Below are 17,500 nucleotides of genomic sequence, written 5' to 3'. Positions count from 1 at the left end.
GGCAAGCTGCCTTGTTCCATAAGGACATAAGTAAATAGTACTAAGCCTTGTTCCATAAGGACATATGTGAATAGTACTAAGCCTCGTTCCATAAGGACATAAGTGAAAAGTACTAATAATAAAGATGGCGAAGAAATCCACAATGGTGCAGAAGTAAATCTTTTTAGAAATAAATTATACAAAACGGAAGCTTTCGAGAAAGCTCTTGTTTGTATATATATTACTAATATATATTAACATATACACCTTTGTGGATTTCTTCACTATTTTAGTGACTCGTGATATTAAGAGGTTTTATAAATAATAATAATAATAATAATAATAATAATAATAATAATAATAATAATAATAATAATAATAATAATAATAATAGTTTGGAAAAACTCTATCACGAGAGTTGTTCGAAAGGGTCCACTATAATATAATAGTTTAAAAGTTCGTGTATAACTTGATTAAGTTTTACACGAACTTTTAACAATTATATTACTGTGGACCCTTTAGAATAATAATAATAATAATAATAATAATAATAATAATAATAATAATAATAATAATAATAATAATAATAATAATAATAATAATAATAATGGAGAAGTCGGAACAAATACTACACAGAAGAAAATGACCCTGAATTTTTATAATAAAAACTAGATCAATCTGAAGGAACGATTCAATTTCAGAAATAGTGACAGCATTTTAGGACTCCTTAAACAACTCTTAACTCCTCACTCTTAGGAGTCTCATCTTTCGTGTCTACACACGTTGGAGGAAAAAGATGAAAGGGCGTGGAAATCTACCTATACTCTGTTTTTTTCCATCTGTCCATCCGCCTGTGGTGTTTTTGTATGGTAACACTGCGTCCCGGGCTTTAAATAGTTACGCTATGTGTAAGTTTTAGGTAAATGAAAGGATATCTGGGTGTACATTTGCAACTGAAAAGCGTTTTAATAATTTACTGTATGCGAATTACACCGTTAATATTCGAAATAGGATATTGTTATTATTGTTGAATGTAAGCTGAATGTAACTATCTAAAGCCCGGGACGCAGTGTTACCATACGCAAACACCACAGGCGGATGGACAGATGGAAAAAAAGCGAGTATAGTTTCTAAAGACCTTATCTCTTATACTTTTCAGTAATGTAATGGTCTCGTTATTAGAGACCAGCAGATTCAAAATAAAAGCAAGAAATTGGGCTGGAATGATTGACGAAAGGCAAGATAGATCAAGGAGGAGGACTGAACAATTACACACACAAAGACGTAGCGGGCCTCATTCTCCCGTCGAAATCAATCCTCTCGTTGAAGTCAATAATGACTTCCGGCTGCTCCAATACTGGCATGCTGCTGTTACTTTCTCAGCCGAAGTTTCCCAGAACCTCACAGATCGCCATCCAAAACCTGTCTACAGCTGTCACTCACACCACGACAAAAGTAACTTCGTCATCACGACGATACACATTGGCGGGTAAGGGAAACATTGCAACAATCGTAATGGTTGTTTAAAACAAATAACGGCTACTAATCGTTACAATAATAATAATAATAATAATAATAATAATAATAATAATAATAATAATAATAATAATAATTTATTATTATTATTATCCAACTAATATTTGCTGGACCAAAGTATAAGATGTGTGTGTCTGTGTATGTATATATCTGTGCGTGTGTGTAGGGGATCGTCAGTAACTTACCAAGCAGATACGCTTTGCCAATATCTATCCTTATCACGGCCTTGCAGTTTCTAAGCTCAATCTTCAAAGTTATCGAAAAATTCCTTAAGGTCAAAGTCCGAAGGAGAATAAGTGTCACGAAGTGGCGCCATCAGCTCACCCTACGCGGTGCACTGTAGGCATTACGTAAGGGTCTTTGCAGCAACCTCTTCCATTCCTTTTACTGTTTCTCCATACAAATTCTCTTTCTTCCATCTGACTCTCCGCCCTCATAGTGCAACTGCGAGGTCTTCCTCCTGTTACACCTTTTAATCCTTTTTACTGTCAATTTTCCTTTCACCACTGAATGACCTCGTAAGTCCCAGTCCTTGACCTCTGGCCTAAAATTCTAAAGTCTGTTGCATTCTTATGCAGGCAGGAGCTAAGTTAACAAATAACTCCAGTAATTACAATGATCTCACATCTACAAACCAGAAAACTTAATTGGTCTTATTCATGAACCTCTTCACCTCGTATGCGTGTTTCAGAATTCGAATTATGCTGATGACGGGTAGAAAAGCTGACCGTTCAACCGAATCAGTTGAAAAATAACAATATTATCTTCAAGACAAATCGGTCGAGACGGTTAATACATTTGACTTAGGTTTACGCATGCAAGGAGGGAAATGTCTGTCTACGAGAAAAAAAAAAAAATCTCATGGCTTCTTATATGGTTGATTCGGTTGAATAACTACCGCATAATTTTCGGATTTAATATACGTATAACAAGACTAGTCTTGCAATTAAGCCGTTCATTCTCTTTGTGCATAAATAACATACCTTTGTATCCCTTACTATTATTTGCTTAGAGGGATGATTAACACGAGATGTATGTCTATGTGTATGTAAAGATATATATATATATATATTATATATATATATATATATATAGATATATATATATATATATATGTATATTATATGTATATATATATATATATATATATATATATATTCGTAAGATTAATATGCTCATTCAATATGACTTCAGCACCATGATAAATAACTTAATAAAATCATTCGTAGAAAATTCCTCTAGGAGACGTAATACACGAAGGCGAACGTATGTGAACATTTCTTTATCTTTCTCAATTTCTTTATCTTTCTCAATTTCTTTATCTTTCTCAATTTCTTTATCTTTCTCAGTCCGTCTGCCAGTCGCTCCTTTATACTTAATCATTGAAAATACATTTTCCTTATAATCGTCCATTAAATGCTGATTCGTTCGCGTGTCAGTGAATACACAGGCATTCAGACACTGAGAACAAATCAGATAAGCCCAAAGCAATAGCAGATTCCATGTTCTGTGTCAGTCTGCTGTACCTGATAAAAAAAAAAACGCTAATGCACTAAAACAGACCGTATGTTGCTAACAACAACAGACAAAAAAAAAACACTGCGTACTGTAAAATCATTTGACACTGACATGAAAAGAAGAAGAAAAATAGAACTCGAACCTCTGCTGCGCCTGCGTTTATTATTAATCATACTCCTTTCTGCCATGGGCCATAAATTCCCCAGCACCAATGCTTATCAGTGGAAGGGGGAAGAAAACTAGGAGACGCTTGGAAACAAGGTCAACAAGAACCGTAGTAACAGAAAGCAGAGGAACGCGAGGGAAACGTTCTACACAAGCAAGCACAGTGGGCCACATTATTGCAAGTCACTTCCAGCACATTCGTCCTATTTTTTTCTCTTTTTTTTGCTACGGAGGGATTGTCAATCACAACCGTTTGTCTTCCCACTAGGGACGTTTATGCCCTTAAATCTCTAAGGAGACCAATTGTTGAAAATCAAGGCGCGAATTGAAGAGTCAGACGAATATTCAAGATATGACTCACCCCACGGGTTGTGGGTGAGGAGGAGGTGAGAGTGGGAGAAAAGGTGGGAAAGGAATGAATGTGGGAGGCGGGGGAGGAGAAGTGGTAGTAGTGGGAGGAGGAGGAGTAGGGATCGATAGCTTTGATACTTCTCCAGTGACATTAACAAAGCTGGACTGCGTCAATAGTAAAATGGAAAATGTCAGAGGAACGTTACAAGTTACGGAAACGCAATTACCAAGAGGACTCCACTTACGGATTTTCACGAAATTAAGAAGTGGTGGAAGGTAATCGAGTACGGTTAGAACCCAAAGTCAGAGAAAGAGAGAGAGAGAGAGAGAGAGAGAGAGAGAGAGAGAGAGAGAGAGAGAGAGAGAGAGAGAGAGAGAGAGAATCAAGATTGATGAGTTGATGATGTATCATATCATTTTTGAAGGAACTTTACCTTAATCCCAAGCAAATTAAGGGTAATAACGCTATCAGCTTACTATTGTAAGTACATGGCACTCTTCTTTTGCAGATGTGGAGAGGAACACATTATAAAACCTTTCTTCACATAAAGTAAACACATCATACTGTGATCGTCGAATCAGTTATGAAAGCTCTAATAAAAAAATAATCATTATGTCTCACATGAATTTTATAAAGAAACTATATTAAACCTTTAAAATATCAAGCTTAGTGTTCAACGGCTAAATATGAATACAAGTTGTATTAATGATAAATGCAAATAAAATCTAACTAAGAAGAAATGTATGTCCATCCAGGGATGGATACAGTAGTTTTCTGGTAATCCAGCATCTCACACCAGTGGTACAGAAAAGGAAGTAAAATTAATCTACTCTTGAAAAAGACAACAATTAAAGCCTGGACGACCGTTTTTAGTTAACCCAGCCTTGGGCCAACATCTCCCATCAGTTACTCATATAAACATGTAAAATTAATCAATTTTTAGTCCAGGATCCAAAAGGATGAACATCTATACAATCAGGAAGATAGTTTGGGTAATTTAGCCTGGCCAATCCACTCAAATTAGTGGCTTATATAAGCATTCAAAATATAACTACTTTTGTCTGAGATTGGAACAACAAACGTCAATATAGTTGACGTGACAGCCTCTGACCAATCCTTGCTCGAGACCAACGTTTGTCTGAGCTTCAAAGCAATAAACAATATCCATATGGTTGTGATGAGTTTTCTGTTAAACTAGCCTGGGTCTAGCCACTCACACCAGTAGCCCATATGAGTTTTGCCTTGACTTGAAACAAAAATAAACAACATCTATACAGTCGGGAAGAGTTCTCATTTATCTAGCCAAGGGGAAGCTGCTCACACCAATGGCCTGCACGAGCACGCAGAATGAAAATGGTTCTGTCTGACACGATAAACGCCGCCCCTGGCCCCCTCATGTAGTCAGGACGCTAGTTTTCTGCTAATCTAGCCCAGGACCAGCTGGTCGCATTGGCAACCCATATATCCATGCAGAATGAATCTAGTTTTCTCTGATCTTCAGAACGATAAACAGCTTCAAGATGGTCGAGAAGGTAGTTTTCAGGCAATTAAGCCCTGGGCCAACTGCTTACATCAGGGACTGTATAAGTATGAAGAATGAATCTAGTCTTGTTACAGATTCTAAATTACGAACAACGTCCATGTTGTTAGGGTGATCCTTTTCTGGTAATCTATCCCAGGGACAGCCACTCGCACCAATGGCTCACGTAAACACACAAATGAATCTAGTGTTATCCTAGATTCAAAATGATATACAACCTCCATATGGTTGGGACAATAGGTTTCAGGTAATCAAATCCAGGTTCAACTGCTCACAACAGTAGCCCATAATATGAACATGCAGAATCCTCTACTTTTGTCTAAGAAAGAAAGCAAAGGCAATAGCCATATGGAAAGGAAAATGGGGATTCAAAACAATAAACAACATAGATTCCCACAGACTCCGAGTAATCCAGCTAAGGTCAGACCTCTCACTACTGGCCCATACAGAATAGAGTATAGGATTTGGGCCAAATGCCAAGCGCTGAGACCTATGAGTTCATTTAACACCGAAACGGAAATTGACTATAACAAGGTTTGAAAGGTGAAACTGGAGGAATCGCAGTTGCACTATGACTCAATTGTTAGGAGAGGCTGGAAAGTCAGACAGACGAAAGAGAATATGAACGGAGGTACAGTAAAAGGAATGAAAGGGGTTGCATCTAGGGCCTGCAGAAACTGCAAAGAACCCTAAGTAATGCCTACAGCGCACCGCATGAGGTGCACTGACGGCACAAACTCCCACACACGAAGACTGACCCATATATGTACTCAGAATCAAGCAGCCTTTAATAATCCTATAAGATCAATTTTGACTACATAGACTTTGATTACAAATAATCTTATAAAGTATCTATGACTCTACTCTCTTCCCATCTGCCTTTCCAGTTCATGAGCCTTTGACGTCCAACAGGTGTTTTAGTCAGGACCGAACATTCTACCTCAGGTAAGTCTGCTCAAAAATGATCCTTGACGTTACGTCGTTCCTGAGCCTGTTCCTCGTAATTTCTTATTTGGTGGTTAATTGCGACTCAGGGAAAGCCACATACATATGTATATGAATAACTTGATCACGAAATATATAAAACGTAATGCTATGCATAAATAAAGGTGATGCCACGGAGGAAAATGAAAAGACGAAAATTGCCAAGATCTTTCGGTCTACACGACCCTTTACTTGTGCCTCAAGTAAAGGGTCGTGTAGACCGAAAGATCTTGGCATTTCTCGTCTGCTCATTTTCCTCCGTGGCATCACCTTTATTTACACACACACACACACACACACACGTACACACACACACACACACACACACACACATATATATATATATATATATATATTATATATATATATATATATATATATATATATATATATATATATATATATATAAATTTTGACATTTTTGTGGAAAAAAACACTTTCACATCTCATCACGAGTACATCAGCTTTGCAGTAAAAGTTTCTTCAAGGCATTAATTAGGATTTCACGTGTCCTGAGCGTTCATGCACACATAAAGTGTCAAATGGTGACCAGATCGATTAGTTGGGCAAACATCTAACGTGTGACTGAGAACACATGTGAAGTATTACGCGCGCATTTAAAGAAAATTGGAATAGAAATATAAATATCCATGCTTAATATTGATATACAAATGAAAATATTTCCTAACATCATGAATGAATCTTTGAAACCTTTAGTGATCTACAGCGTTCCTGTTTGCCATAAGAAGAAACTGAACTGTTAATTAAGAATACAATAGAATAAAATACAAAATTTATGCTAAATGGTAAGCGCTGGGACCTACGAGGTCATTCAGTGCCTAAACGAAAACCGACAGTAAAAAGGTCTGAAAGATGAAGTAGAAGGAAAACTTCGCAGTTGTACTATTTAAAAATTGTCTGGAAAATGTGGAAAGTAAGATCAAAGAAAGAGAATATGAGCGGAGGTACAGTAAAAGGAATGAAAGGTATTGCAGCTAGGAGCCGAAGGGACGCTACAAAAAAAACCTAAGTAATGCATACTGTGCATTACATGAGGTGCACTGACGGCATTAGCCCCCTACGGAGAACTGTTAATCAAGTATATTGCTTATAGAACCCACGAGAGTGGGTCTTGTTAATGAGAAGCGTAATTTTATATCTGTAATGCACTTATTATCGATACCTTTCTTTTCCTTACATTAATTTGTTTGTTTGTTTGTTTGCATGGTGTTTTTACGTTGCATGGAACCAGTGGTTATTCAGCAACGGGACGAACAGCTTTACGTGATTTCCGAACCACGTCAAGAGTGAATTTCTATCACCAGAAATACACAGCTCTCACTCCTCAATGGAATGACCGAGAATCGAACTCGCGGCCACCGAGGTGGCACGCCAACACCATACCGACCACGCCACTGAGGCGCTTTCCTTGCATTAATAATCAACTCTGTTCTTACTGACTGTATTCGACTCGGAAAGCACGCGGCAAAAAGTAATTTACAACAGCTAATTTTCACCGTCTTTCTGGTGAGTGGAATTTCATTGCACATTCTTACGCAGTAATTTTTCCCATTCCATTCATTCCACGTAGATTTGTTTTTACATTTTATTTTAACCGTTCCTTATTTTTTAAAATTGTATTTTCTTTTTCTCGCAAATTCATCGCTCAGTTTATTACGGGAAATAAAATAATTTCGTATATACTTTCGTTTAGTGTTTTGTTCCTTGCAATCAATATTTTTTGTTGCATGAGTTCATTTGAGTGAAACCAGCAGAAAATGAAATAGTATCAGAAACTGGAAAAGAAATTAAGCCCACTAATTCAAACAAATAAACTTAGAATAAGTAACTGAATTAGACATTATACCCAAATGAGAGAATAAGATGAACTAAGAATTGCCTAAAGAAAGTTATATTTTGAGTAAGAAGAAGTGTGAGAAACAGAGAGAATTAATGTCAAGGAATGTTTTCAAATGATGATTAAAAGGTGAGGAAATCAGAAGGAAATCAGAAGGAAATCAGTAATGATCACCTCCCCTCAGATGTATATAACGCCTTTCATCCTTCTTCTTGTCTCAACTCTTAACAATATTCATAGCGAACACAGAACACATAAAAACAATTTCTTCCTTTTCTAAATATATATACGTGTGTATATATATATACATATATATATACATATATATATACCTATACATACATATATATATATATATATATATATATAATATATATAGTATATATATATATATATATATATATATATATATATATATATATATATATATAATAATATAAAGTATGTATAATAATAAAGGCAACGCAAAGCAAACACGGATAAACACCACATTTTATCTCCCTTGACATTTTTCTTTTCCGCATTATTTTCTATTGGAGGGAAGGAGGTGAAGAGCTATTCGTTCATTACATGCTAATAATTTCATCGTAAGTAAATGCTGTCGCTAAGACTTTCCTTTATAAATGCACACAATCGTATGGTACTTTAGCATAAGCATTAAAATATATACGTATAGACGCATTTAGCTTACACTTTTAGCTGTATATGCATTTGACACCTGTTCCTGGAAACCATACATAACAGTTTCAACAGAGAAATTACGCAATAAAGTTTTGCAATAAAGTTCGCAAGAAAAGTCCACTTAAAATGTCAAAACTTATAGCTTTTTTATCTACGCACAAACCTCAAATTAAGAATCTTGGTTCAAGCAAAACATCAGGCAGAAACGAAAATCATAGATGGTGTCTCCTAATGATTAAAATCAACTGAGGAAAAAATAAAAAAGTTAAAACTGAGTACTCACGGCAAAGACGGCATTCTGAAGGCCGAAGGGAATGGGAGTGAGCCTGGTCACCGCTATGACTTTGAAGGCGTGAGTTCCCGCCACCACCGTCAGGAGGGCGCCCACTATCCGAGACTTGAGCACTTGCTTACGCACGAACTACATAAAGAAAAAAATACACAAAATTCACATTCACATTTGAATACAATTAAGTTCAACACGAAGGTCTTACAGACTCTTACAGTTTGTGTTTGAAGTTCTGATACTATGAACTTAAAAAAATTAAATAACTGGTTTAGTTATGTCTTTGAAGCATTTTTGCTTCACGCTAAAAATTATTAAAATGAATTGCAATAACTTATCATGACTTTTGGCTTTTGAAGAAAATTTCCTAGAAAACTGAAAATACGACAACTGTTTATGAAACCACATTACCTTTTATTATTAAACTGAAATCAGAAGTCAGTGTTCGTAAAAAAATAACCTTCAAGTGTTCATTACTGAGGAATTTGTTAGAATCAGAAACTCCGCCGCTATTACGGAATTTGTAAGAATCAATATATGCACAGCTGTTATAAAATACATTCCTTGAAATTTTACCTAAATGTGGTGAACACAGTTTTAGAAGACATTCGTTTCCATAAGGATCTTTAGTAACATGACTGGTCGATTTAAAAAAATGTCATACTATCCAGACATTGTTCTTTCTTCATCCGGTTTCACACATTTCACTTCTTTCTATATACATACTGTATGTATGTATGTATGTATGTGTGTATATATATATATATATATATATATATATATATACACATACATAAAATTTGTACTATATAAATATATATATATATATATATCATATATATATCATATATATACACATATATATATTTATAAACAAGTAATATATTTACATATGTATATAGAAATATATATCATATATACATATATACACATAAATATGAAATATATATGTATTTATATACAAAAAAATATATATACACATGTATATAGAAATATACAATATATATATATATATATATATATATATATATATATATATATAATATATATATATATATATAATCACAGATTTAATCAAAGACTCCAACCTCACCTCCCTAAGACACGCTCTGATGATGAAATGGACGAACATGACGGCTAAGGTGACAGTACCGACGGTCAATGCGAGGCCCTTCCAGGTACCGAACATGTAGCCTGCTGCGATGTTTATGATGATGTAGCCCCAAGTGAACGGCTACGGACGGAGAGGGACGAGAGAGATAACAAGACGATAAGAAAGTAATATCCAGCAATAAAAATTCTTCGTGATTGTCTTGAGTGGTAAAAAAAAAAAGTAGCCCTACAGACACAAAGTTTATGTAAATAAATAAATACTTCTGTTTGTCTTGAATGGTTAATAAAAAAATTCACTATACAGACACGAAGTCTAAGCAGATATATATATAATGATTAGTATTATCATTCTGAAGATGAAGACTATTCATATGGATCTTCAATGCCATAGGGCCCACTCACTTGAAGCTCACGCTTCCAAAGTCTAAGTAAATAAATATAAAAACAGGCGCTTTCGACCTTCACACAAAGTTTAAGTAACTCAATATGAAAAGAGCAGCTCTCGACCATCACACGAAGTCCAAGTAAATAAATAAAATGCAGGAGCTTTCGACCTTCACTCAAAACTTAAGTAAATAAATATATAAACAAGAGCTTTCGACCTTCACTCAAAACATAGGTAAATAAATATATAAACAAGAGCATTCGACCTTCACTCAAAACTTAAGTAAATAAATATATAAACAAGAGCATTCGACCTTCACTCAAAACTTAAGTAAATAAATATATAAACAAGAGCATTCGACCTTCACTCAAAACTTAAGTAAATAAATATATAAACAAGAGCTTTGTACCTTCACTCAAAACTTAAGTAAATAAATATATAAACAAGAGCTTTCGACCTTCACTCAAAATTTAAGTAAATAAATATATAAACAAGAGCATTCGACCTTCACAAAAGTTTATGCACATTAATAACAGTAGATACTTAGATGTGAAAAATAAGTGTTTAGGTTACATTTATTTGTGGTTTGGAAAAAAAAAGACTGAAAATTAAAAAAGAAATCATTACTATTCCAGGGAACCATAAAGATACAAGATACGCAAATACGCTTCATCTAAATGAAAATATTTTACGAGTTTTGCCATATGAACAATTATAAGCAATAAATGGCAAAAGTCACTGATAAGGGATAATACAAGACCTGACGAAAACAAAAAGTCCATCTGAATGGCAAAATATAAATACTTCGTTAAAAATATTCGTTTTTGGAGAAAAAAAATCCACAAATAAGCAAACATTCGAGAACTACTCAGGTCCAACGAAACTGCAAGTACACGAAAATAATACCAGAGCGAAAGAGTTTTGCCCTAAACTGTCTAAAGTCTCCATCGATTTGCTATAAAAGTTGAAACATTCTTTGACGTCATAAAGATAAGCTAAGGACCATAAGGAAACCAGCCTTAAGATGACTTGGGTCTAACTGTGTTATATTTTACGAGAATTCAGCCCTTAGTGGCCTTCTTCTCACTAAGAAATTAGTCAATAAGGAACTATGTTTTAATTAATTTAATTGATGATATCTGTGATGAGTTTCATTCTACAATCGCTTTGATCCACTGTTGCCTCGAATTGCTACGAAGCTATATTTGTATGTATGTATGTGTATATATATATATATGTATATACATGTATATATATATATATATATATATATATATATATATATATATATGTGTGTGTGTGTGTGTGTGTGTGTGTGTGTGTGTGTGTGTGTGTGTGCGTTTGTGAAATTTTACTGAATTGATATGTGTATATATATGTATATATTTACATTCTTATACATACACTACACCATATACGTGTATATATATATATATATATATATATATATATATAATAATACATATACATATGTATATATATATATATATCTATTTATTTATATATACATACATACATACATTTATATACGTATATATACATACATACATACACAAAGTCTATATTACAGCGATCGCTGTGACATTTAGAAAAATGCTTTCAGTGTTTGCGTCCTCTTTACCACTCGGAACACTGGACTTTTATGCATTACTAATGCTTGCAGTCTCCCCGACCTTCGTGCAGCGTCTGAAATGTTTGAAGAAAGACGAAAACTTTTGCCTTTGTTTTCGACGACACCTTCTGCTCTTTCTTGGTGTCTTAATTTTTAGCTGACGGGAGAGCGGGAGCGTGGACTAATAGGCGTTTTAAAGGCATTTGGCGTGGAATTTTACTGAATTCTGATTTCGTATATATGTATATACAGATATTATGTATGCATATATATATATATACATACATAATATCTGTATATACATATATATGAATTCAGTAAAATTCCACACCAAATGCCCAGGCTCCCGCTTTCCCGTCAGCTAAAAATTAAGGCATCAAGAAAGAGCAGAAGGTGTCGTCGAAAACAAAGGCAAAAGTTTTCGTCTTTCTTCAAACATTTCAGACGCTGCATGAAGGTCGGGGAGACTGCAAGCATTAGTAATGCATAAAGGTCCAGTGTTCCGAGTGGTAAAGAGGACGCAAGCACTGAAAGCATTTGTTCTAAATGTCATACGAACGGGGCGGTCAGCGATCGCTATGATATAGGCTGTGTGTATGTATGTATGTATGTATGTATATATATAGATGTATACTATATATAAATGTATGTATGTATATATATATATATATATATATATATATATATATATATATATATTATAAAGGTATAAGCCACGAAGGAAAAATAAACAATAGAGTTTCTGTAAGATCTTTCGACTGAACGTCCTTTACTCAGCAGACAAACAGTTTGTCTGCGGAGTAAAGGACGTCGAGTCGAAAGATCTTTATCACGTTCCAAACTTTCGTGATTCAGTTATATATATATATATATATATATATATATATATATATATATATATATCGATATATATATATATATATATATATATATATATATATATATGTATATATATATATATATATATATATATATATATATATACATACATATATATATATATATATATATGTATATAGTATATTTATGTATGTTCATTATGTACATATAAAATATATAGTGTGCAATTATATATAATATGTATGAATATATATATGATTAAATCACATTTACATGGGATTTATATGTCACAAAAAAATCGCAGGAGAGAGAGATAAGATACTGGGTGCAGGTCCTGACCGGTTTTGATTTAATCTTTAACCCAATAGCTTAGACATACAGTCGAAACCGGTCAGGACCTATACCCAGTATGTTATTTCTTAAACTGAGGTTTTAAATGATTTACCCCTATATGTATATATATATATATATATATATATATATATATATATTATATATATATATATATATATATGTGTGTGTGTGTGTGTGTGTGTATGTGTGTATATATAATATATATATATATATATATATATATATATATATATATATATATATATATATATATATTATATATATGTATATATATATATATATATATATATATATATATATATATATATATATATGATTGTTTCCGTGTATCTATTCGATTTTCATAATACTTTGTAAACTAGTTCGAATGGACTTTTTTCAGGATTATATTTTGCGCACTAATTCCAATGGACTTTTTTCAGGTCTTGATATTAGCGAGTGGTTTTTGCTATATGAAATTCCTATCTCTAAATCTTAATGATTTACCATTTTTCCCCTTTTATTTCAACTTATTTCAACTATCTCATTTGATATAACACATTATTATTTGGACGTATTACAATTTCAGTTGTAAACACGGACTCGGCTTTGCAATGACGAAAGGTCCCGCTGAGTTCTAATTGCTTGTTCCTGATAGAAGTTGCTCGTTTAGAGCACCTGTGCTCTAAACCTGGTAGCACCTGTGACTCGACGAGTATTTTCTACGGTATTAGAATTCCCTAACTCAAATAGCCTTTGAATAATGGTTAAGGTTTATTCATATGCTCAAGAACCATTTTCTCGAAACAAAAAGACTCACGATCTTTGCAAACTACCCATTTACTCGGACTGATTTTTTTTATGAATCATTTCATTTAGCAGTATTTCTTATTTAATATAGAAGGTCTTTATTCCTTCTTATCAATTTACTAAATAGTGATTCAGTACAACTTAAGCTTCATATTTTCATTCAAGATTTTGTTTATGGTTCCCTATTATTATACATAAGTTTGATTATATATATATATATATATATATATATATATATAATATATATATATATCATACATATATATAATATATATACGCGTAGATATATATAATATATATATATATATAATATAGCTTATATATATATATATATATATATATATATGTGTGTGTGTGTGTGTGTGTGTACAGATAGACAACCATAAACAATAAAAACCTGAAAGGTAGTGTTACACAGAATAAACCCGAACAGAGGCAATATGTACTGCATATATGTGTAATAATAATAAAAATAATATATATATATGTATATATATAATATATATATATATATATATATAGAGAGAGAGAGATGAGAGAGGAGAGAGAGAGGAGAGAGAGGAGAGAGACGAGAGAGAGAGAGAGAGAGAGAGAGAGAGAGAGGGGCACTTACGAATGAGACGACGGTGAAAAGAGCAAGGAAGACCAGAACGACGACCCACACCTCCTGTGCATCCATCCACAGGAGGACTCTCCTGATGTAGTCTCTGCAGAAGTAGGCGACTACGCATATGATAGTCACGACGCCGACAGTAGTCAGGATAGTCCTCCACTGACTTCTGAAACGATACAGTGTACACTCGCAACACCTGTAGGCGGTAATAATATGTTAGAGAATGTGGTGATAAATGAGATAGAGAAATGAATAGATAGCTATAGATACACCAAGAGTTAGGAGGCAATTGATTGATAGATTAAAACAAAATCAAACACTGCAAAAAAAGGTTACTGCAAGCATGCGGATGGCGTAGGAAGCATCACTGCAAGATGAATAATTAGATAATTGACCAAACCAGAGTAAAAGCTGAAAATGATAAAGAGATAATTGTTCGTGATACCATTCCAAATTTAAGATGTGCAGACAAAATAAAGTTTTTAGAGTAAAGACAAATTCCCACACCCGGAATAGTTCATTCCAGAATCCATTACCTCATAAATAATTTGTCAATGACAGAATAGGATAAAACAGAGTAGAATAGAATATAATACAATAGAATGTAGCATTTAGGCCGAAGGCCGAGCCCTGGCACCTATGAGGTCGTTCATTGGTGAAAGGGAAATTGACAGTAATAAGGTCTGAAAGGTGCAACAGGCAAAAACCGTTGCAATTGCACAATGAAACGGTTGTTAGGAGAGGGTGGAAAGTCAGATGGGAGAAAGAGAATATGAATGGAGGTGCAGTAAAAGGAATGAAAGGGGTTGTAGCTAGCTGAAGCAGGGACGCTGCAAAACCCTTAAGTAATGTCTACAGCGCACCGTATCAGGTGCACCGAAGGCACTATCTCCATATGGGGACTATCAATAAGAATGGAGTATAGCTCACATGCAGCAAATCATCTACAGCATCACTGGGTATCATAATTCATGGGCAGTGAACGGATATAAAACACTAAGAAATTCCTTACACTGAGACATACAGGTGCCAATGACAGGTCATCGGACCAATCACTCATAAATCAAAACAATTCAAATTTGAACTGAGGATACTGTAAAAGGCAGAAGGGCCCTTACCTCAGGGATACCTAATTATCTGTATTTTTATTTTTCTATTTACCTGTCTATATATCTGCCTACCTATCACTATATATATAAGATATATATATATATATATATATATATATTATATATATATAGATTTATCTACAGTAGTACCTCGAGATACGAAATTAATCCGTTCCGAGGTGCCTTTCGTATCATGAGGTTTTCGTATCTTGGACCACATTTTACATGTAAAATGGCTATTCCGTTCCAAGCCCTCCAAAATCACCCCAGTAAATTGACCTATAAACAATGAAATACTACAACAATTTGGACCATTCAATACCTAAATTAATAATAAAAATGGAAAACCTGTAAATAAAGTGTATATTAGTGTACAAGAAATATTATTACTTTAACGTAAAATGTGGAACCTTACCTTTCGAGTAAGGCTATCTCCGAAAGTGGCGGAAGAGGAGGAGGAGAACAAACGGCAGATAACGTACGTACGTACGTACACTTAATTTTACGAAAACACATAAAAAATTTAAGGAAAACTATAAAACTAAAATTTACGAAACACATTAACAAAACTGTAACACTTAACTTTACAAAAAACTAAAAATTAACTTTTACATAGGCTTTTTTTTTTTTTTTTACAGTATTTCAACTTCATCACCACTTTCAACTTCTGTTTTTGTTTCATCACTTGGTTCTTCCTTTTTGCTTTCAACTTTCTGTTTTTTTATCACTTGGTTCTTCCTCCTTTTTGCTTACTCCTGCTAATGCTGAAGGTCTCTTTAAAAAATAACGATCCAAGGAAGATTGCTTCTGCCTACTTTTCACAATGTTTCTGAAACGACTCAGGCAAACGTCATCGAACTGCGCAAGCATACGACCTGTGTGAGCATTTTCGGGGTGTCTTTTTTCGATAAACGATTGCACTTTATGAAAAGCGGCTAGAACATCCTTAATTTCTGCCGTTGTCATAGGCTCCTCCTCCTCTTCCTCGCCGCTGCTAGAGCACTCCTCTTGAACGACGCTATGTTGCATGGCCTCCAACTCCTTCAGGTCATCCGTCGTAAGCTCCTCTTGGTGCTCCTCGAGAAGGTCGTTGATGTCGTCCTCGTCGACGACCAGCCCCATGGACTTGCCGAGTGCAACGATCTCGTCAAGATCTGGTTCCAAAACAGTTTCGGGATCGCCAATTGTTTCGGACTCTGCAGCACCAGCTTCGCCAACGTCAAATCCCTCAAAGTCTCGGGCGGATACAGCATCAGGCCAGAGTTTCCTCCACGAGGAATTCAAGGTTCGCCTCGAAACCTCCTGCCAAGCTTGGTCGATGAGTCGGATGCAAATGACGATGTCGAAATGCTCCTTCCAAAATTGACGCAAGGTGAGGTTTGTGGTATCGGTGATGTCAAAACATCTCTTGAAAAGTTGTTTCGTGTACAGCTTCTTAAAGTTTGCTATCACTTGCTGGTCCATGGGCTGGAGGAGAGGGCTGGTGTTGGGCGGAAGAAAAAGAATCTTGACGAAGGAATACTCCACTAGGATATCTTCCTCGAGGCCAGGAGGGTGGGGAGGGGCATTGTCCAACACCAGCAGACATTTCAGGGGGAGGCGCTTCTCTTCCAAAAATTTCTTCACTGTCGGGCCGAAACACAGATTTACCCACTCCGTGAACAAAAGCCTCGTTACCCAGGCTTTTGCATTAGCCCTCCACATCACTGGAAGCTTCTCCTTCAGCACTTTGTGGGCCTTGAAGGCTCGAGGAGTCTAGGAATGATAGACCAGTAGGGGCTTCACC

At 34.8% G+C, this 17,500-nt stretch overlaps 1 protein-coding gene across 4 annotated transcripts in view; it reads right to left on the bottom strand.

Annotated features, from left to right (window-relative positions):
* The window catches only part of LOC135217845 (transmembrane protein 64-like), a 73,644-nt gene that overhangs the window by 45,264 nt on the left and 10,880 nt on the right, over window positions 1-17,500 (bottom strand). For 3 of the 4 annotated variants that reach the window (XR_010315208.1, XM_064253848.1, XM_064253849.1), the window contains 3 exons: window positions 14,606-14,801; window positions 9,993-10,133; window positions 8,897-9,034 (listed from right to left, as the gene is read on the bottom strand). Coding sequence is in view for 3 of the 4 variants with exons in the window: in XM_064253848.1 (XP_064109918.1) it covers window positions 8,897-9,034; window positions 9,993-10,133; window positions 14,606-14,801 (475 nt within the window). In the remaining variant the exon portion in view is untranslated. The remainder of the gene's footprint in view (window positions 1-8,896; window positions 9,035-9,992; window positions 10,134-14,605; window positions 14,802-17,500) is intronic. The other variant, XM_064253850.1, reaches the window with a different exon arrangement.

This window comes from Macrobrachium nipponense, chromosome 9 (genome assembly GCF_015104395.2).
Source record: "Macrobrachium nipponense isolate FS-2020 chromosome 9, ASM1510439v2, whole genome shotgun sequence".
NCBI lineage: Eukaryota > Metazoa > Arthropoda > Malacostraca > Decapoda > Palaemonidae > Macrobrachium > Macrobrachium nipponense.
The sequence above is the reverse complement of the archived record's forward strand: the minus strand, read 5'-3'. Positions and strand labels throughout refer to the sequence as shown.